The following is a 20,343-nucleotide window of genomic DNA, read 5'->3' on the forward strand; positions in this document are numbered from 1 at the left end:
AGAAGAAGAAGAAGAAGAAGAATTGAACTATCGGAATGTGAGAAGCATCTAAAAACAAACACTTCCATTAACTACGGACATGTCGGTAATAATGCCAAGTCGAAAATCAAATAGTATTTAAACTATTGGGAGCTGAAGTGAACTATTGGCTTCTGACAGTAGGTGCTAAACCAAGACCAGCCTGGTTTGATGGATCTAACAAGCCACTCTCGCGCAATGGCTAAATCACCCTTTCATTTATGTAGCCGAAGGTCTTTTTTTTAATTTCTAGAACTTTATTATTCCCCGTTATGTCCTGAGTAACCTCTGATGCGATGGTAAAAAGAGCGCGATGTACGTCTCTACCTTGGAATGCGTCTAGCAAGTGCGTGGTTAATCGCATCTCGGTCTCTCCTAGCTAAGCGTTTATCAAGATAGCAGCGTCCTCTCGCATATTCTCTTGGTTAGGAATGCCCTGCAACTTCGAATGGCATCTTGACATCTTGAGATGTAATAACGAGGCGCCTCGGAGAGGACTCCCAGACCAACAAAAGATAATTGGGATGGCCAGCATGACCGAAAGGAAAATCTGATACGATGAATAACTCATTATAGTTTGCGTGAAATCATCGATGACGGTACCAATAGGTGCTGTCAATTTGCGTAACAACCAAGCTAATAGCTGCTCCCTGAAGATAGGCTGAAGTAGACCCACCGATGTAAATGGTAGGGTAGGTATTATAAAGACCATGGGAGAAACCAAGTGCAATTTAACTAAAGTAGACAGCGGCTAGGTGAGTGCATCCAGTCTAAACTCTGACCGACAAAATACTAAACAGCGATGCGACCCAGAAACCGACCGGGATCGAATATAAATATACATACTGCGAGAACACCGGGACTAATGAGACTCTGAATAGATGTTTAGATTTTAATGCTAAAGTTGAAGGTAATTAAATTTACTAGCAAGTTAAATTGTAAACACATACACTCACTTATGATGCGTTAAGAATGGCGGGAATCAAACACATAATACTCACATGGGCATAACTTAAGACCATAAGACAATCAAGCACAGACTGAAACCTAGCAACAGCCGTAGAATCGTATCCATGATCCAATCATACCAGCAGATAATTCAGCGGCGAGCATTCCAGGCGGTAGATTTGTTTTTGGACTAACTAGACGCATATGTTCGGTATTTAAATGAACAGCCGTTCCAAAGGTAAAGATCCGATTCGCTGGCTCGTAGTTGACCGGTAGTTAAAATACTTTGTTATGGGTCGCAACGGTCCAATTTAGCGATTGCTTCTGGATCATTCTAGTAGTAGATTTCCAGCCTGGTATGAAGACTGCCCAATATCATGGACAACTTGTTATGAGCGCTGGTACTTACAAGTCTCTGTCACCAGAATACTTTGCCGGTGAATGACAATGCTAGGAAGGCGGCATGTATAAAACAAGCATATCGGAAAAGACGGCGTTTGGATAATCTTCCGTCCAAGGTACCATCCATTCTGGCATGGGACCTTTGAGCAGGGATGGAACAACAAACTCTTGGCATTATGTTCCACTATTTGCCACGCTATACCCCACGAACCAGAATCGTCCAAGCACGCACTACCACTTGTTCCAGTTATTTGTAGCCTCAACAGCGCAGGTAGTCGCGTTGCGAACGTGTACAAGATGGGGAGATCCATACGCTCCACTGCCCGTATAGCCTCTTGACCGTACATATCTAGACCGACAATTAAACAAACTACTTTCAGGAGCCTTGATGGGTCAAAAATCAATGCCATTGACCGGCCCGCTTCACCGCTTGAGATAATACGAGCTTTTGTGTAGATCATTACAATTGCCCGAGCTACGGGCCCATCGAAGTACCGGATTTACATAATCATTGACGTATATAAGAGCAACGGCCATTCCTTCAAAACATAAACTCTCTCATCAATCAGTTCTGCATTAACTACTCCTCAAATCACTCAACCAAACCACCCAAGTCTCTACCAACAAACTTTCAACCATCAAAATGAAGTTCTCTGCTGCTATTCTCGCTGCTGCCGCCGCCACTGGCGCTACCGCCGATGCTGTCTTCAACGTCCGCGACTTCACCGCCAGCTGCACTCCCCACAGCGCCATGTGCAGGTATGTATCCCCAAAATCTTGTCTTCCGTGAACATGTAGCTGACCAAGCTCCTAGCTACTCTTTCAACGTCATCCAGCCCGGCACCATGGACACTAAGGGCTACGAATGCACCGCCACCCTCCCTGGTGCTGGTCCCGGCGAGCTTCCCGAGGTCAAGGCTGGCACCTGTCTTCCCTCTTCACGAACCTTTGACGTCGTCCGCAGCGACAAGGGATTGACTCTCACCGTGTCCTCTCAGGTCTCGCCTAAGAGCTTCACCAGGGGCTCGCACCTCATCCCCACCAAGGACGTCAAGACCGTCAAGGGCGACACCCCCACCGGCGATGCCCAGGCTTATGTCGGCCCCAAGGACTTCCCTCTTGAGCGCGTTGATTAAGTGTATTCTCCGTAGGGAATGCACTATGATCTGTTGGAGCTAGGATAGTACAGCCAAGGTTGGGGGTGGCTATGAGAAATGAGATGAACAATGTGGATATGAACATGGAATGAGAATGCTAGACGGGAGAGGATACAAGAGTCGCTAACTAGGCTTATAGTCGGTACTCTTTAGGTACTGATTTGGATCCATACCAATACCTAGTAGCGCTCTTCCTATATAAAGAAAATCTGCTCCCCATAATCATTATGTCTCTTATATGTGATATATGTTACTAAAGAATTACTGTTAATCTCATATCTCCACTAAGATCGAATGAGTAACGCATCCAACACATTCATGTTACTAAAGAATAGGCACGCAATTGGGTGTCGAGTATTTTCATTATCTGTGAAGGGTTAATCCTGGAAATGATTTAGTGTGGCGCATTGACTGGCTAAGACAAAACCACCAAAATGTACTGCTACTTCAAAGAAATGCAGCCTTGAACCGACTGTGGCATAACTTCCTTCGGAATGAGGAACTGCAATAAGAACAATCTAATATCAACTAACGTTAATTTAGAACATTGGAAAACTCAAACAGTCAAAGAAGAAGGCAATGTGCAACAAGTACATATCTATGTTCAATGCGTTCAAAAGTAGTTAATAAGGTTTAGTGAGAACAATGAGCTTTGTACCTGTCGAGAGTTGCACACAGTCACACATTTGAACAGAGACAGAACAGAACACCTCTACATTCACATGAATAATGAGAATATCCTTCATTGTCCAAAATCAGCGCAAAATGTAGTCTATGTTCAAACTTCGTATAAATAACCATCTCTACCACGCTTCAAAACAAACTTTCTCATCATCCACAATCAGAGAACAAACAAACACAAACAACAACATCACAACTGCCTACACTGAAACTCACTACCACAGCACAGCAATCAACCGCATCAACACGACAATCAATTTCGTCAAGATTTCACAACACTCAATCTCAACAAAACACTGAAACCGTCAACATGTCTAACTCAATGCACCCCTTCAGCGTCGCCGCCGACAGCACTGGTGAGTATCGTTACACGCTGCCAGGGGCAATTCAACAGTGGGCTGATACCCTTCCGCAACCTGGAGAGGAGCAAGACGACAACAATCCCGTGGAGCCCGATTTTGGCCGTCAGGCTAGTCGTCGCTCTCAACCTGGCGCTCCCATGGAGTCCAACTTTGCCCGTGAGGCCATGCGCCGCTCTCAACTTGGTGCACCCAGGGAGAGCTTTGCCCGTGAGGCCATGCGTCGCTCTCAACTCGGTGCTCCCAGGGAGTCCAGCTTTGCCCATGAGGCCATGCGTCGCTCTCAACATGGTGTGCTACCACAGCAGCACCTGACACCTCAGCAGTATGAGCAATATTTTGAGCCGCCTCGCCACAGACGCAGCCCTTCTCCCAGCCCCTCTCCCACCCGTGGACGCATGAGACATCGTGAGGGTGAGCATCACGGTCAAGACCATCACCAATTCGATGCGCCTCCTCAGTACGCCATGGGTGCACCGGAAGGTCACATGCCCCAGGGACTTCAGATGGCTCCTCCGGGATACCAGATGGCTCCTCTGGGACTTCAGATGCCCCCTCCAGGATATGGAATGGATTCTCCAGGATATGGAATGGATTCTCCAGGTCAATTTCCAGCTCCTCAGGGGTTCGGGCAAGCTCCTCAGGGGTTCGGGCAAGCTCCTCAGGGGTCTTTTATGCCTGAGCGTCGCTCTCGCCGCCATCGCTAGACGATTACGGCTTGTAGTGAGTGTGGAATTCCGGGGATGCTCCAGAAGAACACTGCAGGTTTGAGACATTTGCTGAAAGCTTCAAGCTGAACAATAGATGTCTGAAGAAGGGGGAAAGGAAAACAGAATCGAGAGGGACTGCAATGCCTAGGTATAGGAATAGAGGAAGTAGAAAAGAAAGAAAAGAATTAAAAAAAGTTGAAAAACAAAGGAATTGCAACGATATGACTAAGTGATTTAAGCATCATAGAACTTTCAAGTCCGGGCGGTTGTCTTGAAGGTCTAATAGGCTTTCCTACATACACCGTCCGTACTATGCACCTTTAGAATCTCTCTCCTATAGACGCGCATGCTTATTGTGAAACACATATAAAGAAAAGGAGGGTTTAATTCTGACAGCATCCTGTATCAACATGAAGTGTCAGGGCTATAGAAAGCTCTCTAGTGTATCTATCTATATCCATAGTTTGAAGAATGAGAAATAAATGATGATGAATGGCTCCTACTTCCTCTTCTGGATCAAAGTAACCAGTTCACCACCTTTGACAGAGAACTGGTTCTTCTTCACAGCCTTTCCGTTGACCGTGAAGATGCTGTCCTTAACAGAAACAGGAAGTACCTCAGGAACATAGATAGTTCCGCGAGTTCCCTTATCATCCACAACTCGAACATTCATGTGCAAAAGATCGGATACAAGCTTCCACTCAACTTCAATGACGCCTTTCTCAGTTGGAACACGGCCCTTTGCCCATTCGAGGCCAAGAAGCATGGGTTGGACCTTCCACTCGGCAAACCCGGGCATAACAACTTGCACTCCAAGAACCCACTTGATCAATTCAGCGGTAGGTGCAGCAGCCCATCCATGACACAGCGAGGTCATGATACCAAGTCCAGGCGTGCCGTCAGGATCAAGAGTCTCCCAGAACGTATTCGTGTAATTGACGTTGGAGGGGTTGGCCATAGGTGCCCACAGAGTCTTGAGTAGTTGTCTAGCAGTATCTCCATCACTAGCTTCAAAGGCTGCTCGGAGATGGTATGCAGATGAGAAGGGGCTGATCTTCTGAGCGAATCCAGAACTGGCTGTGCCGTTGCTGAAAGCAAGAGGTCCCGCGGGAAGTTGAAGCTCTGCCTCCATGGTCTTCAACAGGGACTTTGAAGAGATGCCGTTGCTCTGGGGAATACCAGATAGGATAGCCAGAGCATTTGCGTCCTGGGCAAATCCAGTTCTGACCTCGTTGCTGAGAACGTAAGCGCCCATCGTTTCATTCCAGAGTTGCTTGTGGATGGCCTTGCGAAGGTTCTTCAGTCGAGTCTGATACTTGGCCGTGCTTACACCGCCCACCTTGAGGAAAGTCTCTGTTCTCTGCAGAGAGTAGGCATACAAAGCATTAAACTTGGTGCTAGCACCTGTCTGCGACGGGTCGTAATAATTCCAGTCTCCAGTCAGTGAAGCATCATCGATAGTGAAGAGCCCGTCGACTAGCTGTGAATGGGCCCAGTCCAGCATTGCCACTGCTCGTGGGGCCCATGTCTTAGCAAATGTCTTGTCGCCGAGGACCTCATAGTTGGTGGCAAGACCATTGAGGAAATTGAATGAGTAGCCGATGAGACCAGTGATGTTGATTTCGAGGGGCTGTGGTAGTGGTTCTTGCTGAATCTTGGCATTGGGGATCCAGAACCCAGCGGTTGTCTGGTATGATCCAACGAGATCAAGGGATCCTTCAACGAATGACTTTCCATATGTACTGGCAAAGGTTGATGAGATTGCAATATCGAGATCACCAGAGTAGGCGATTCGATCACGTCGTGAACCGTCGACAATCGTGTCCAGAGGGTTGTTGCCCATGAAGAAATCTTTGAGGAAGGATTTGTCTTTTAAAGTGGAGGAATAGATCTCTACACCTTCAAGTGTGGTAGCGCGGAGGTTGCGGTAGTAAGCGGAGTGCCCAAGAGGTGCGCCGAGACCAAACGAGCCGAAGAACCTCGATGTCTGGGTGAATTTGAGAGCTGTCTGGTTGTTGATAGAAACCTCAATGTCGGTCATGTTCACCCGGGCATGAACTGAGAGCCATTCGCCGACGTTTGTCTTGTTGTTAATCTTGCCAGAGGAAGAAGTGCTAGTTGAAATGACGCCGGTCTCGATGTTGCAGGTGATCAAAACTGCCTCATTCAGCGTATCCGACAGAACTGAGAAGACGAACTCGCCAGTGACTGGCTTGACGTCAAATTCAATCTCGTAGCTGGTAGCCTGAGCGACACCAGGGTCACTCAGAGCCTGAGGAGCTGCACTCTCAACCAAGGATCCTTGATCAGTTACCTGCCAGAAGTCTGGAATGCTGCCTTTGGGGATCTCGGTGAGTTGAGCTGTTCTGGCACCTGTATGCCAAATGCGTGTCAAATCTTCGTCGGAGCATTCAAACGACCCGGGAAGTTCCGTAAGAGGTGTTGTTTCGACTGTCGGCTTGACTCCCACACGCTCAAGTCGAAGGCTTCCAGCAGAAGAAAGGTTAAACGTCTCGTAGCGAAAAGCGCCCTGAATAAGACGGTTGGTGATCAATCCAGGTTCAGTTATATTGTACTTGTTGACTCGGTATGTGTCCATGGCCGCCGCAAGGGGAAGAGGTCCGTCACTCTAGGAACATTTATTAGCAGATAAACCAGCTATGTTGTTGAAGAACCTTGAAACATACCATGTACAAGTTCAAGGCAGCCTTGGATTCCGCAAACGTAATCTCAAACCCAGACGTATCACCAGAAGCCGAAACTACTTCGAACGTTGGGTGACCCTCGACACTGTAACCATAGTCGAGAACCACGATGTTGGGTTTGGACCCATCAGAGGAAAGATCTACGCTGCTGTCGCTGGCATAAATGACGTTGGCTGTCTCGGAAACTGCGAGGGTAGTCTGAAGCAGCAAGCCTATCGCAAAGTAAGGGCGCATCATGGCCAACCTTGAAAAAAATTAAAAAAAAAAAATTGAGAGAAAGACTAAATATCTAAAGGAAAGGATTCGAAGTGAAGGATAAAATAGAGTTGAAGGAGACACTTGTGTTTGCTGATGTTATTCTAGAATTGTCCCTGATATATATACCCAAGAGTATTTATCTGCTACGGAACCCAATTTAAGGTTCTTCAGTGCACAGCCTCGGATACTGATCTTGGCAGTCCTTGAGACATTGATGATGATGAAGGTTCCCATAATTGATGACGAGGTCGCTGAGATGTCGGTACTTGGCTTTATAGAGACCAGTGCCGAGAGAGACTGAACGAGGTTGAGCGAAGTTGAGCGAAGTTGAACGAGGTTGAACGACTTAATACCATTAGTAAATTTATGCAACGAGATGAATTGCGGGTCACATTTTTCTGCCCAGGTGAAGAGTTGCCTTGTGGATTCAACTAACATTGATTTATTACTAAGGAGACAATATTGATGATATTTCAGAATCGCGGCATAAATACTTCTGTCACTGCCATTTGAACTTTCACCACCGCAACCCTACGCAATCTTAGAACGCGTAGCAAATGTCAGTGATTGGCACCTCCACATGATACAAGTTGCCCTTGACCCATTTAGTTGCAAATCCATCGAGATCAAACACAAAGTCCGATTTAAGAGACACGCCACATCCACCGGGAGGAGTACTGATTGAACCACCAGCACCACCATTCGAAGCATGACCAGATTGAGCTGCATCCAGACTGAACTTGTTCACAAACTCAGGTGTGGCTGTCAGTCCACTGCTGAGATCAACAAGACCGCCGAGCAACTTGAACGTGAGTTGGACAGTCAGCGATGCACTGGCGTTCAAACCAACCTCGACACTCTCGCTTATGTTAGCGTAGGATGTGTACTGTGGCTCCCACCCTGTGGCGCTGTTCTTGCTTCCATCGAGAGCGTCAAGGTGGACGTTTCCAGCAGGGATTGAAATACCGGCACCAGCGTGGACTGCGACAGCTGCTGAAGTATCTACGTCGACTCCGACCGCGAAAGCAATTCCTGGTCCGAGGGACAGGATGCCAGGGACTTCCACAACAGTGAAGGTGAGAGTATCTGGGTCGTACAAGATGGAACGTGACCATGCTGCTGCTACATCGGCTGACAGGGCAACATCGGCAGAGAAACGTGTGTTGAGATCGAAGTAGAGATGTTCCATCTAATAACGTTTAGTATTTTCACAACTGCTGATTGATACCAAGTACTGACCTTGAACTTCCAAAAGTTGTATTTGGCGCGTCCTGAAAAGGAGACAGTGGAAGAAAACTCAGCCTTCTCAGCCTTGATGTTGACAAACGGTTCTTCACTGAAAAGAACGGTGTCTCTCGCGAGTCCAGTGCCGAAGTCGAGAGACAGACTGGGATTCAGGTCGAGACGCTTTCGTAGCTTGGTGGCAGGAATCGAGTTGAAGGACATTTCGCATGTTTCTACCAACGTTAGCTTCATTTTTTCTCATTGATTAGTAACTCACCAGCGATGTCTTCCAGCTTCTGCTCCGAGGCATAGCAAGTTATGGACTTCTGGTTTTTGTCCGACGTGACACGATCAACGAGGTAGAAAGCCTGGCCATTGGCTGCTTTACAATTACCCATGTTACTTGTAATGAGGATGAAAGTATCCAGCCATGTCTTGATCGCATTGTTAAATACATCAGCCTTGCCGAACTTGACCTCAATAGTGTCAGCTGTGCATTCCACTGAAGTGATAGCATCGATGTAGTCGAGCACAACAGCTGGATGGTTCATGACGAGATCCATATCAATCGATCCAGTAGGTGCCTTTGTAGAGGTGGTGTTCTTGTTGGCATTGAATGCAGTGAAGGTGCCGTTGGAGGGCTTGTGCGATGGCTTCGGAGTGTTATCATTCTGTTGAACAACGTCGTCATCGCTCAGGTCGCCGTAAGACATGGCGATCTTCTTCTTGGGAATCGCATTCTTGGGGTTGCTGCAGTCGACCTTGACGGGAGTCTTGGGAATAAACGTCGCAGTAGTATTGTGATGAGATGTGGATGATGCGTGGATCGTGGTTTGAGACGTCTTGGATCGAACGGGAGTAGTCTTTGCTTTAATAGAAGCAGTCTCCTGAGCGGCGGAGACTAGACCGGTGGTAGTAGTAGTATCGGCGAAGGACGAGACAGTCTGAGGCGGCATCTCAACGACAATGTACTTGACTGTGCAGCCACATGACTCGTCGATCGAGGTGTGTGTCTCCTGCGAGGCAACCACGCCTGCAGAGAGTAGCCAGAGGCTAAAAAGAATGGACGAGAACGAGGTTCTCATGGTGGAAATGATGCAAGTGCTAAAAGAATGACAAGTCGATGACTGAGGTGGAGTGACAAGAGCAACATCTAGCAGCGATATCTACAAAATATACTTACACGAAGAAGCCAGTGGATACGAAATAGAGTTCATCACAACGGTGACTTGGCTACCATCGCTCAATAACTTCAGGTATAGCATAATGCCTAAATCTATACTAATGCCATTCTATAGGGGTCCAGCTGTCAGATAACAACCTCATCTAGACCCTGAGAACTGTCAAGACGGAAAAAGCCGATCCCATATCGTTACATCTAAGCGCAAAAGGGTAAGGCGTATAACGGTGGTAAAGTGGTGGGAATAACACATCCGGTGAGTGGTTGCAATGCAGGGGTGATTTTCGGACGCGGACCTTCCCAGTTGGGTAAGCGACGTTGCAGGGGAGCTTTCCAGCTGCTATAGGTATAACTACTTGAAGACTAGACGGTATTGGCAGTGTGACAGGTAGGGCAACACCACTGGTTGACGTTTGGTATCCTGGCATGAATGCAATTTGGTTAAGATAGTGCGGCAAATAGTAGGCTAATTCTTATCACACGTGTGTCACAGTCGTCGTCTTGGCGTCAAGTGGGCTTATCACAAGCAAAGCTCGGCAGTCGCAGGAGCGCAATTCATGCGACATGTGCCGTATGCTCCCATTTTTGTCACTGACTAATCTTTTTTACGTACTGGGTGAGATACATTCTCCCACTAAAACTTGCACGGCCTGGCCTTTGTAGTAGTTGTTGAAGTACATATAGCTTGGACATTCAAACATTCTCTCAACAAGGGTGAAATGTTATGACTAAGGGCCATCTCTCTTCTCAAGAACTGAAACTGACACGAGATATTTCACACAGGGCATCCAAGCTACAAGAGACGTTAAATTCCAAATTCTGATCAGTAAAATATCTAGCTAGATACAAATGAGTGTCGCAATTAAACTTTATTCCAACGAACCCGCGCAGCTTTCTTCCACGATCTCCAGAAACATTATAGACCTTGTGCAGTCAAGTTGCCCTCGAGAGATATGAAATAACCCTCGCTTGCTGCAACCATAGTAGGGCTTGAAGTGGATCAGGAGTCTTTGAGTCTCCTGAGGAGTTTAGTAGCAGGTGAGCGCCTTTGAAGCACTGTCCCACTTGCAGCTGTTACCATCCTTGGTACACTATAGAAAACACACAACAGTTTAGCTTGGGTACTGTTCGGAGGTTGTCAGACTGTACCTTTTTGTTGTCAAACTTGGGGCAATTCTGAAGAACGTCCCTGCCCTTGTCGTTCTTGTACTTGCATCGATTCTCGGCCTTGGTGCATTTCTAGAATGTGGTTAGTTCATATTCCCTCAAGACATTATAGAATGAACTTACTCCCCAGTATTCCAGACGAGGCAACAGGTTGCCTCTAGCATCAAGCTCTTGGGCAGGAGAGTTGACGGGAGTAGCTACAATGCCCATGGCGGCAACAAAGAGAGGAAGGATAGTTGAGAACTGCATGTTGGAGAAGGTAAGATGGCGAACTTTGGATAGTTTTCTTTAGGCCAGGAGCTTGATTTGAATGTCTGGAGTAGAATAGATGTTGATTTGTCTTGGATCTTCAGCAAAGGCAGTCGCATGGGCTCATTCTTATACAAATTCTTGCCTCGCAATAACGATCAAAAACTCCTCATCTCTCTTTTCGCAGAGCTATGCTGAGCATCACGGATGTTTCCAGTTGCTCTGTATGCAATGCAACAGATCCCAAGACCAACAGAAATCACAAAGGATCAGATCATGAATACGTCCAATGCACATCGTTGCTATGTTCATGTAATTGGTGCATATATCTCATTGGCTCAACCGTATGGAAGAAGCTGGCTAATTGTCATACGAAGACAACGCGGCTATAACGCATGCAAGCAAGCTGGGTGGAGTTATTGAAAAGCAGTCATCACTTGGCGTTTCCCACCTGCGGCAAAGAATAAATAATGGCGCGTCTAAGAATACCTTTTCCTTTACGGTTAACAGCAGGGCAAATAGCTCGCATCATAGGAGGCCACCTATTTATATCTAAAGTAAATTCTGGTTTATTCTTTAACGTTGAAGATTCAGGCATTAAACCAATAGTATAATATAAAATGCAAACATTTCCCAGGCTAGGATATAGGTCTTGTCTCTATTCCAACCGGATAATACTGAAGGATGGGAAAACTAAATGCAACTGCCGACATTTTTGATAAGCACTAAGAGCTCTCATGCAGCTTACTTAGTCCCTATCACTGTCGCAGTAGGACATCACTTTCCTATTTAGACAATTTCTCTATTGAAGCTGCGACCTCGTCTGAAAACATATCATAATGCTACTCGTAAAACACCAGAGAAGTTTCGGGCATTACTGTTTCTGTCTTGATGACAAGGGACAATAGTCTCGGGCCCACCCGAGAGTAAGCTGACATACATAAACAACTGACACGGGTAGGTAGGCGCTTTGACCCGTTGTACTTTGATGCACGGACAGTGTGTGGGTTTAAACCCCATGGCGATCATCCGAAATCGTTTGGTTGCATTTTGTATATTTGTTGATCTGCTGATCTGTTGATCTGTCAGTGGTTGACGAAGCTGGCATGAGAATTCATTACCACATATAATTATTGACGCCAGCGGAGTGACTAGGTTTATTGCCGCATTGAGCAATGCAACCTGAAAACAATGATCGACTTAGCCGAGAAAAAAACAAAGATCCGCACAGACTTGATGAAAATATCTCCGCCACTGTATCTGTACAGCCTTCATCTTTCTTTGTCTTATCTTTGTGGTTTATTACTGGTTTGAATATGTGCGATTGTTCACGAAAGCTTGCATGTTCGGAACTGAAGTGGACCTAGAATGTCTTCCATTATGCCCCAGGTGATCGCGTCATCTGTTTGGTCATATTACCCTGGACTAACTAAGGCAATGTGTCTTGAAGAAAGCCATCGTCTTTTCAAGTAGGATACATCTTGTATACAGTCCTTATATTTGATATTTGTCAAAGTCAACAAAACTTCTCGAGAGAGGTATGTTCAGATATTTCAAATCGGTACATAAATGAGCAAGTTGTGTTTGTGGGGGTAACTAGCTGTCGGTATTCTCCGTGTGAGACTTGAGCAAACCCTGCAGGCAAGACAAATGCTGATCCTTGTGCAGATCTTCACCACCATTCTGATAAGCCCTCAAAATCTCCGAGTTCCGTTCCTCCACATTAGAAACCATCGAGTCAATAGCCTCAACAGCAGACTCCTCAAGGCCATTCTCGTTGGCCTCCTTCGCCTCATCCCGGATCTCATGCAGACGCTTGAGCCAGAACATCCACCGCCAAGGTGTGAATCCATTCGGGCACCGCTTGCCAAGATCCGACTGGGTAAACATGGGACCACCATGGCCAACAGGGCTGGAGCAATCGTTCCATGAGACATCTGACAACTGAATGATGTTGTATCCCGCTTCTTTGATCCACACTGAAGCAGACGGGAGTAGTTGGGCAACTGTGAGGTCCCTCATGTCCCGTTTTTTGTCCTCGTCATCTGCCTCCCCAGCCGTGCCAAGATCTCGTGCATCTTCAAATGTAGAGCGGAAGAGAATTAGAGCAATCTGACACAATTTGTCATTGGGGACACGCGTCGAGGCCAGCTTGGCCAAGAACGACGCAAAATTGAGGCGATGAGCACCTGAGAGCGTCGCACAGTTATCCATCCAGAACTTAGTCATGTCAGAGACCAAGAAGGGCAGATCGTTCCACAGTGTGCCGTCTGTTGTTCGTGCGATATCAATCCCATAGGAGCCCGGCACGGGTCTGGTCAAAGGCCCAAGTCCCTGAAACCTGACAATGTCCAGAACAAGTCGGTCATGCTCAGCAGTTTCGTGAGACGTGTGTCGGCTCAGCTGGTAGTACACATGCCAGATAGAATGAAGGCTGCCCTCGAGAGAATCGACACCATCACCAACGCTACAATAACTGTTGCTGATATTCCAGGTTCGATTGTAGCGTGCCATGCCTCGAAGTTCTTCAAATTCTCCTCGCGCGACGGCTTGGCGCACATCCTCTTCATCCCGAGACATGCTTTTGAGCAATTCTTGTTGAGATATTCCTTTTGGAAAGGGAGCAAGCAAGGCTTCGCGAAGGCTGTTCATGGTGTAGTAAAATATCGACTGAGTAAGGATGTAAGGATATAGTAGTATTGTGCATAATGAAAGCTTCATATATGGAATCCGTAACTTATGAGGTTGGCAATCGCCGACCCATACTATTACACCAGACAGATGCTAAGAAACCTTGTTCTATTTCCATCAGCCCTGGTTTCTCTTTGGTCTTAGACCGATGTACTACAACCGACTACTGCACTTGACCTTCTCAGGCTAACGAAATGGCGTGGTTCTGTTGGGCCAAGCTATTTGCTCAAAATATGATAGGTGCTACCGTATTCAATACGTAATCTCAAGGTATTACGAGCCAACAGATATTGAGGTTGCATTCTCAGCTTACATCTGTGATTAAACAAGACTTGCTGCATATATTGGGTAAATGCATAGGAAGCCCTAGTTGAATACGGGTTGTTGGTCTAACTCACAGGGTAACCCTGATGCATCAAAAACCCACTTCAACCCCGCGACACGACCCTGCAGATCTATCTAGAAGGCCTCAATTTCAAGGAAAGCCATACCCTTTTCCGGATCATCAATTGTCGACACAATACTCTGAAGGTCATTGGGCTGGTTAACCTGGTACAGCGATCCTTCAATGGCGTTGTAGAGGTAGTGTTTTCCGCTGAGCTCGAAAAGAGAGATAGCCTCTCCCGTGTAGGGTTGCATGGCAAAGAGGGGCTTGACCGTGCCATCGAGACCATATCCCTTGGTTATCTCGGAGACATCGCCGAATTCACCCCACATCATGTCACCACCCATGTCTTCGTAGTTGTTTGTCCAGTCATCTGGGGGCGTCACCTTCTCCGCTGGTCAGTCACATGCTGTTGTGTCTCAAGAGTATGCGTTGGGTGCTTACATCGGTATTGGTCACAATTGTGCCGTTAACTTCTTTGACGTTGTCACTCATATTGAATAATGATGTAGATGAGATGTTATAAGAGTTATTGTAGTCCAGGACGTGTTTAGTATATGAGAAAAAAAGAAAGATGGCACAGGTGGATTTCCGAGTGAGATTAATATACATATGCCGCAGCGAGCCACTGATGTCATCGCAGATCAAGAGCTGAAGACGGGGGGTCCAACCAGATACGTACTTCCAAGACACGGGGTATGTTGAAGGGAATGGCTTTTGGGAGCGGATGACGGTATCTGATCAATCTAATACTATCTTCAATAAAGATTTTTAGATTGTCATCATCCATGAAACGTATCTAAGAGCTTGAACGTCTATCTTTGTCATTCTTAACATTTTGACTAATGATCTAATGATATTCTGCACAAGCAATGTTGCCGATCTTTACCAGTTCACGCCTTAGGGGGTTTGAGCTATGACTCTACAATTCTGGCCATCTGTAGCAACACTGTATCAACTACAGGTACCTTGAAGAGTGGCATGTATGAAGAGCCATGCCAATTGTGAGCCGATAAGAGACCAAGAATAAGTAGACGAATAGCATCTCTGAGGTCCTGGAATGTCAGTTGCATTGGTTTTCAAGCCTACTAGCGATGGTAGAAGTGAGTCAGGGATGAGATAAATGACATCACTTTTAAGTTATGGTAAGACAGTCGTTGAATATAACTTGAACGTGTGCCTTAATTAACGGCTTCTAAAGATAAGCCAGCCTATTTATTGAAATGGCTATTCCATTATGATGTTACTATACTAGCAGGGCTGGATATCCTAAGCTATTGAGGCATGTAGACAAATCGAGACAACATTCGCGTGCATCCCGCTTCTGCCATGTCTTCTTTATAATGTCGACAGCTGCCTTCATAGTACCAAAAACATTGAAACCACTTGCCAAGTCCATTATTTCACAAATTGCCGACCGTTGCGCTTTACTGGCATAGATTCCAGCTACACAAAGCGGCCAGGCAAGCCACCGTATCCACGAAGACGAAGTGATGGCGTCAAAGGACCGGATTATCTGTTTCACGCTTATCTCAAGCTCGGAGGTTTCTGTGATGCTATCTACCTTGACAGAAAGGAGATACGTGCGAGCTGCGTAAATCCAAGTCCGTGTCAGCGGCAATCTGTTGTCTGGCGCAGCTTTAGAATAACTAAACGGAGATCCAGATTGATTCAGGAGTAACTCTAATGGTGGAATATGTTGAGAGTTGTTCTCTGTGTTTCCATGTTGATCTAATGTACCAAGACCATTGTTGAGAATTGTCTCAAGTGAAGCCGCTCGATAAATGAGCTCGTCGTTTGACAGCTTGCCACTTGTCATCTGGTCTTTTTTCCACCTCGAGAGATTTGAAATGTCGCTTATTGCTAATAGAACCCAAGTGTGACACCCCGTAATCTCTTCAAGGGCTATATGAGAGTTCTGCCGCGAGTTGCAATGTCGGAGCTCGCAATGATACTCAAGTAGCTTTGCAGGTTGATCAAGCACCGTACTGGAAATTATATCGGCAAACAGTAAAATACTGGAGAAGAAAGTGAAGGTCCCCTGGTCGGCATTCAGAGCATTAACCGCACCCGGCCAAGAATGACGAGTCAGGTTACTAATCACAGTGGACAGTTGCCGAGTCGGGCCATCCCTGCCATGATGCTCAAGGATCTGCTCAAACAGGTTAGTGGCCGCATCTAAATGCGTCTGCCAGTTTCCCGATGGCGCAATTATAAGTTCAAAGCTAAGTTGTTGCATCATATTTGCCAGCAAGTGCACACTATCGGAAAGACAGTCTTCGATACCACGTTGGTGGAGATGCTGTAAATCGTGCTGCATATTTCCAAGGGCGACGCTGGCCTGAGCATGGAATTCTTCCAATGTCTTTGAGGCACAAGATGCCTGACCCGGGCCAACATGAGCAGGAACAAGCCACAGGACAAGCGAAGAGATGCTGGTGATAGAGCTCATGAACCCGGCATTATTCATCGCCAGTGATAGTAACCAGAGACGCCCGCCTTGAGTAATGTATGGTCGATAAAAGGGGAAAAGAATGGGGAAGATGTAGTCCATATACACCGAAATGTATGCTGTCCGATCCTCGGTCGGCGTTATAGTTGGTGGAGTAACTGGTTCGGATGACAGCTCAACCATCGTCTCTTGTGTAAGAGGGTCTTCCGAAGTACCGAGACATGGCTCAAATGTACCAAGGTCTGGGCTTGAATCAATCTCATTGGCGATGGTCCTCATTTGAGTGATTCCGCGCCGACGTTTCACGTTCCTCTTGACTTGGGCCTTGAGCCGTGTCAGGGCTTCAAGGCGTCGCTTCTCAGTCTGCAACCATTGGGGCTTTCTGGGGGAATAGTGGCAATCGATCTCTAAAGCTGCGCATGCGCCGCAAATGGGCAGCGTCTCATCGCATTTTTTATGACGCAGGCGGCACGTCCAGCAGATTGAGGTCTTCATCCTACCACTTTTGTGCCGGTCAGGTTAAATGTCATGTGAACGTCTTGGCGAGAAGGGATGGTTGGTGTTTGTGGGAAATGATGGGAAACCTTCGAAACACAGATAACTCCCACTTTATCAAATCCCGCTCGGAAAACCCCGCGCGGAAAGATTTCCCAGCGGGAAAATAATGTGCCAGCGCCATCACGGTGGATCTAGTCTAGTTAGCGTACTGGATAGCCTAGATACCCTTGTCGATCTCCATGCCTGCTTCAAGAGCTTAGACGCTGTCTAGTGATAATGATGAAGTATAGAGTATTGGAGTGATAATTGTGGAAATGTGATAGGAGCGTCTCAAATATCTCAAGTATAAATGTATCGCTCATCCTCTCACATATATATCATCTACAACTTTCTTTCCAAACATTCTTGAGCATACTCCTTTCCCCTCCAACAAGCATCCCAACATGAAAGTAGCAATCCTTGGCGCTACGGGCCAAAACGGCTCATCTATTGTCAATGGCCTACTCGCCTCGACTGAAACACGATTTGTGAGTTTTTATCAGATCTTGTCAAGTATCCCGACCCTAACGTCGAGAACAGGACATCACCGCCCTTGTCAGACCCTCGTCACTCAAGAAGCCAAATGTCATCGAACTGCAGGGCAAGGGCGTAAGCATAATGTCATTCAGCATCAATGACCCGGAGGACCATCTTGTAGATCAGCTCAAAGGCATCGAAGTGCTTATTGTTTGTTGTTTGCTCGATGAAATTGTTCTAGCCAGTGTAGCCAAAAAGGCAGGAGTAAAACGATACATTCCATGCTTCTATGCTGCGGTCATGCCTCGAGGTGTTCAGTCGCTGCGAGATAATGTAAGTGGCGCTACAACAGTCTTCTACTCCGATAGCAAAGGACTAATAACCTTTCTACGTGTGTAGAAGGAGATCATCTTGGACCATATCCAGAGACTGCATCTTCCTTATACCGTCATCGACGTCGGGTGGTGGTACCAGATCAGTCTTCCCCGTCTGCCTTCCGGCCGCATTGATCGCAATCTGTTTCTCTACAACGGTGCGATTGGAGGAACTGGTGATATACCTTCTGCCAGGACCGATTCCCGCGACGTTGGCATCTATGTTGCTCGTATCATCACCGACCCGAGAACCCTCAATCAAAAGGTCTTTGCCTACACCGAACTCCTCACTCAGCATGAGCTGTATGATGCAGTTGAGAAAATCAGCGGCGAAAAGCTTGAAAGAAAATATGTATGTTTCCAGATTATTGTCACAGTCTCTACGGTAAGCTCGATGCTAACTAGTGACTTCCAAGCGCACCGCCAAGGAGATTGATGATGGGATTGCCAGAACCAAGGACAATCTCAAAACGATGTTTGACTACTGCCAGTTGACCTACCAAAAGTCATTCGACGTTATGGGGGAAAATACACCCGAATACGCCCGCTACCTGGGTTATCAGATTGGCAAAGACCTCTACCCTGACGTGAAGGGAACCTCTTTTGAAGATTTCTTCAAAGAGACGTTGGAGACAGGCTTGTCGCCCATGTATGAGGAATATACAGATTCACTGCGGGGTTCGAGCGATTTCATTTTCAAGGGTGAAGCCACTATGGAATGAGACATTCGGATCAATAGGTGGACGATGAGAAAATGAAAGTCCAATGCCTGCTTACAAATTATACATCAGCACTTTCTCTCTCTCACAGTATTATAGTTCATAGAAGATAGTAATATTGATCAATAACTTTTAAGATGTGCGTTGAGCAATCTAAACCCACTGTCTATCTCGCTTATTTACCCAAGTGTCGGGCGAACTCAACTCTACCTCACTTTCGCTCTTAAAGTGAGTTGATAGATTGACCTCCCATTTTATCTCCCTTCTGATACCACCTGCACCCCCGCTAGAGAACTTTGAGTTCAAACCAGACATTTTTCGGCCTGCAGCTTCTGGGCGCTGAATAGTCGTAGGCGATAAAGTTTCACGTTCTGAAAAGCGTCCAGCAAGGTGACCTTGTTTTGCAGATCCGGAACTTGGTGTTGACTTGTGGCCATATGTACGTAATGCTGTGGGTTGACTCGCGAGACCAAGGCGATGTCCTGCGAGTTTAAACAAGGGCCTTAACGTTGCTAAGCAGGTAGCTGTTATTGCCAACCCTTGTTCAATTATTGACCATATTGCAACATCCACAGTGTGCCCTGGCAAGAGTTAGTAAGGCAAACGCCATACACGCTTGATAGGCAGGTTTGTGTGTTATACTTACAGAGCCAATCGACTTCCCTGTAACCAGCAAGGTAAGGAAACCGAGCTATAACGGCAGCACTCGCACTACAAGCGACATCAGTACAGTGCCAGGGTAGGTAAATGAAGTTAAAAGACATCGATGGGTTTTGACTTACACACAGCCCATGGCAAGGAGGGGTATGAGGGAATATTTTGTCCTCTTCTTCAACTGCAGTTTCCAAATGATGAGTCCCGGGAGGAGTGCAAAGATGAAATCAGAAATAACGGCAGTGATGCTGTACATGATTGTCAGGTAAATAGTGACATTGAGGTTAATGCATTTGCCAGGCTGATCCTTCATCCAAGCATAGGATATGGGTTGGCATTGGAATATAGAAATAAAGAAGAAAAGCAGGCCAGAGACTGTAGAGCAGAACATGGTTATGTAGATAACCCATTTGTGTAGTTTGCTAGTTGCCACGTTGAGCAAGAAGAAGCCAATGGATAGTTTGCACATCATCATTGTGAGACTGTAGCCGATATAACCGAGCCACCAGCACTGTGCAAGTAGAATGTTAGATAGTTATCTCTCAATTTAAAGTGGAAGCGTCTCACCATCATTGCTTTGTGGATCTGCTCCAAGCTGAGATCTTCCATATGTCGGCCAGTCCCTTGTGTTATGCCGTAAATGGAGAAAGCTGTATACATAGTGTAGGACATCTGAGAATATTTCAGTAAGATTGAGTAATATTCAGCCCTGCCAAGATTATCAAGGCAGGGCAAAAATGAATGCTCATACCATAGCGATGGCCATTAACCAGTCGTCACCTCGGAACGCCTTGATCATGAAAATTCGAACGTAAAATCGTAATATACAAGAAATAAGTGATGAAGCGAAAAATGTAACTATAACAGCCATGACCTCTGGCCCTCTCGTCTCAGCTGCTGGCTCCATGATAGGCGACACTGGTTACTGCCGAGTCGGAATCTGCTAGAAACATCAAAAAGCAAAGACAGTCGGGATCAACACACTCCCCTGTTAAC

The 20,343-nt window shown here is 46.4% G+C and overlaps 10 protein-coding genes across 10 annotated transcripts, besides 3 other annotated features; 3 read left to right on the forward strand and 7 right to left on the reverse strand.

Annotated features, from left to right (window-relative positions):
• Positions 1–22: a microsatellite.
• A 1,989-nt stretch (positions 23–2,011) lies between these two features.
• Positions 2,012–2,504, forward strand: FPSE_12211 (uncharacterized protein; the record flags this gene model as incomplete). Its single annotated transcript, XM_009265328.1, has 2 exons — positions 2,012–2,121; positions 2,183–2,504. The coding sequence occupies 2 exons, from the start codon at positions 2,012–2,014 to the stop codon at positions 2,502–2,504; spliced, it is 432 nt and encodes a 143-aa protein (XP_009263603.1).
• Positions 2,022–2,072: a microsatellite.
• Positions 2,505–3,516: 1,012 nt separating the features above from the next.
• FPSE_12212 (uncharacterized protein) lies at positions 3,517–4,272 on the forward strand (the record flags this gene model as incomplete). Its single annotated transcript, XM_009265329.1, has 1 exon — positions 3,517–4,272. The coding sequence occupies one exon, from the start codon at positions 3,517–3,519 to the stop codon at positions 4,270–4,272; it is 756 nt and encodes a 251-aa protein (XP_009263604.1).
• A 502-nt stretch (positions 4,273–4,774) lies between these two features.
• FPSE_12213 (uncharacterized protein) lies at positions 4,775–7,214 on the reverse strand (the record flags this gene model as incomplete). Its single annotated transcript, XM_009265330.1, has 2 exons — positions 4,775–6,904; positions 6,963–7,214. 2 exons carry the CDS (start codon positions 7,212–7,214, stop codon positions 4,775–4,777), a joined length of 2,382 nt encoding a protein of 793 aa, XP_009263605.1.
• A 14-nt stretch (positions 7,215–7,228) lies between these two features.
• Positions 7,229–7,251: a repeat region.
• A 528-nt stretch (positions 7,252–7,779) lies between these two features.
• FPSE_12214 (uncharacterized protein) lies at positions 7,780–9,547 on the reverse strand (the record flags this gene model as incomplete). Its single annotated transcript, XM_009265331.1, has 3 exons — positions 7,780–8,427; positions 8,478–8,695; positions 8,740–9,547. The coding sequence occupies 3 exons, from the start codon at positions 9,545–9,547 to the stop codon at positions 7,780–7,782; spliced, it is 1,674 nt and encodes a 557-aa protein (XP_009263606.1).
• A 1,123-nt stretch (positions 9,548–10,670) lies between these two features.
• Positions 10,671–11,058, reverse strand: FPSE_12215 (uncharacterized protein; the record flags this gene model as incomplete). Its single annotated transcript, XM_009265332.1, has 3 exons — positions 10,671–10,733; positions 10,792–10,881; positions 10,933–11,058. 3 exons carry the CDS (start codon positions 11,056–11,058, stop codon positions 10,671–10,673), a joined length of 279 nt encoding a protein of 92 aa, XP_009263607.1.
• Positions 11,059–12,654: 1,596 nt separating this feature from the next.
• FPSE_12216 (uncharacterized protein) lies at positions 12,655–13,710 on the reverse strand (the record flags this gene model as incomplete). The annotated part of the gene is made up of 1 exon (XM_009265333.1): positions 12,655–13,710. One exon carries the CDS (start codon positions 13,708–13,710, stop codon positions 12,655–12,657), a length of 1,056 nt encoding a protein of 351 aa, XP_009263608.1.
• Positions 13,711–14,208: 498 nt separating this feature from the next.
• FPSE_12217 (uncharacterized protein) lies at positions 14,209–14,629 on the reverse strand (the record flags this gene model as incomplete). Its single annotated transcript, XM_009265334.1, has 2 exons — positions 14,209–14,520; positions 14,579–14,629. 2 exons carry the CDS (start codon positions 14,627–14,629, stop codon positions 14,209–14,211), a joined length of 363 nt encoding a protein of 120 aa, XP_009263609.1.
• Positions 14,630–15,380: 751 nt separating this feature from the next.
• FPSE_12218 (uncharacterized protein) lies at positions 15,381–17,081 on the reverse strand (the record flags this gene model as incomplete). The annotated part of the gene is made up of 1 exon (XM_009265335.1): positions 15,381–17,081. The coding sequence occupies one exon, from the start codon at positions 17,079–17,081 to the stop codon at positions 15,381–15,383; it is 1,701 nt and encodes a 566-aa protein (XP_009263610.1).
• A 446-nt stretch (positions 17,082–17,527) lies between these two features.
• Positions 17,528–18,696, forward strand: FPSE_12219 (uncharacterized protein; the record flags this gene model as incomplete). Its single annotated transcript, XM_009265336.1, has 4 exons — positions 17,528–17,611; positions 17,664–17,933; positions 18,000–18,326; positions 18,391–18,696. 4 exons carry the CDS (start codon positions 17,528–17,530, stop codon positions 18,694–18,696), a joined length of 987 nt encoding a protein of 328 aa, XP_009263611.1.
• A 299-nt stretch (positions 18,697–18,995) lies between these two features.
• FPSE_12220 (uncharacterized protein) lies at positions 18,996–20,254 on the reverse strand (the record flags this gene model as incomplete). Its single annotated transcript, XM_009265337.1, has 5 exons — positions 18,996–19,175; positions 19,340–19,356; positions 19,480–19,858; positions 19,915–20,019; positions 20,099–20,254. 5 exons carry the CDS (start codon positions 20,252–20,254, stop codon positions 18,996–18,998), a joined length of 837 nt encoding a protein of 278 aa, XP_009263612.1.
• Between the last annotated feature and the right edge of the window lie 89 nt (positions 20,255–20,343).

Source organism: Fusarium pseudograminearum, chromosome 3 (assembly GCF_000303195.2).
Source record: "Fusarium pseudograminearum CS3096 chromosome 3, whole genome shotgun sequence".
Lineage (NCBI taxonomy): Eukaryota > Fungi > Ascomycota > Sordariomycetes > Hypocreales > Nectriaceae > Fusarium > Fusarium pseudograminearum.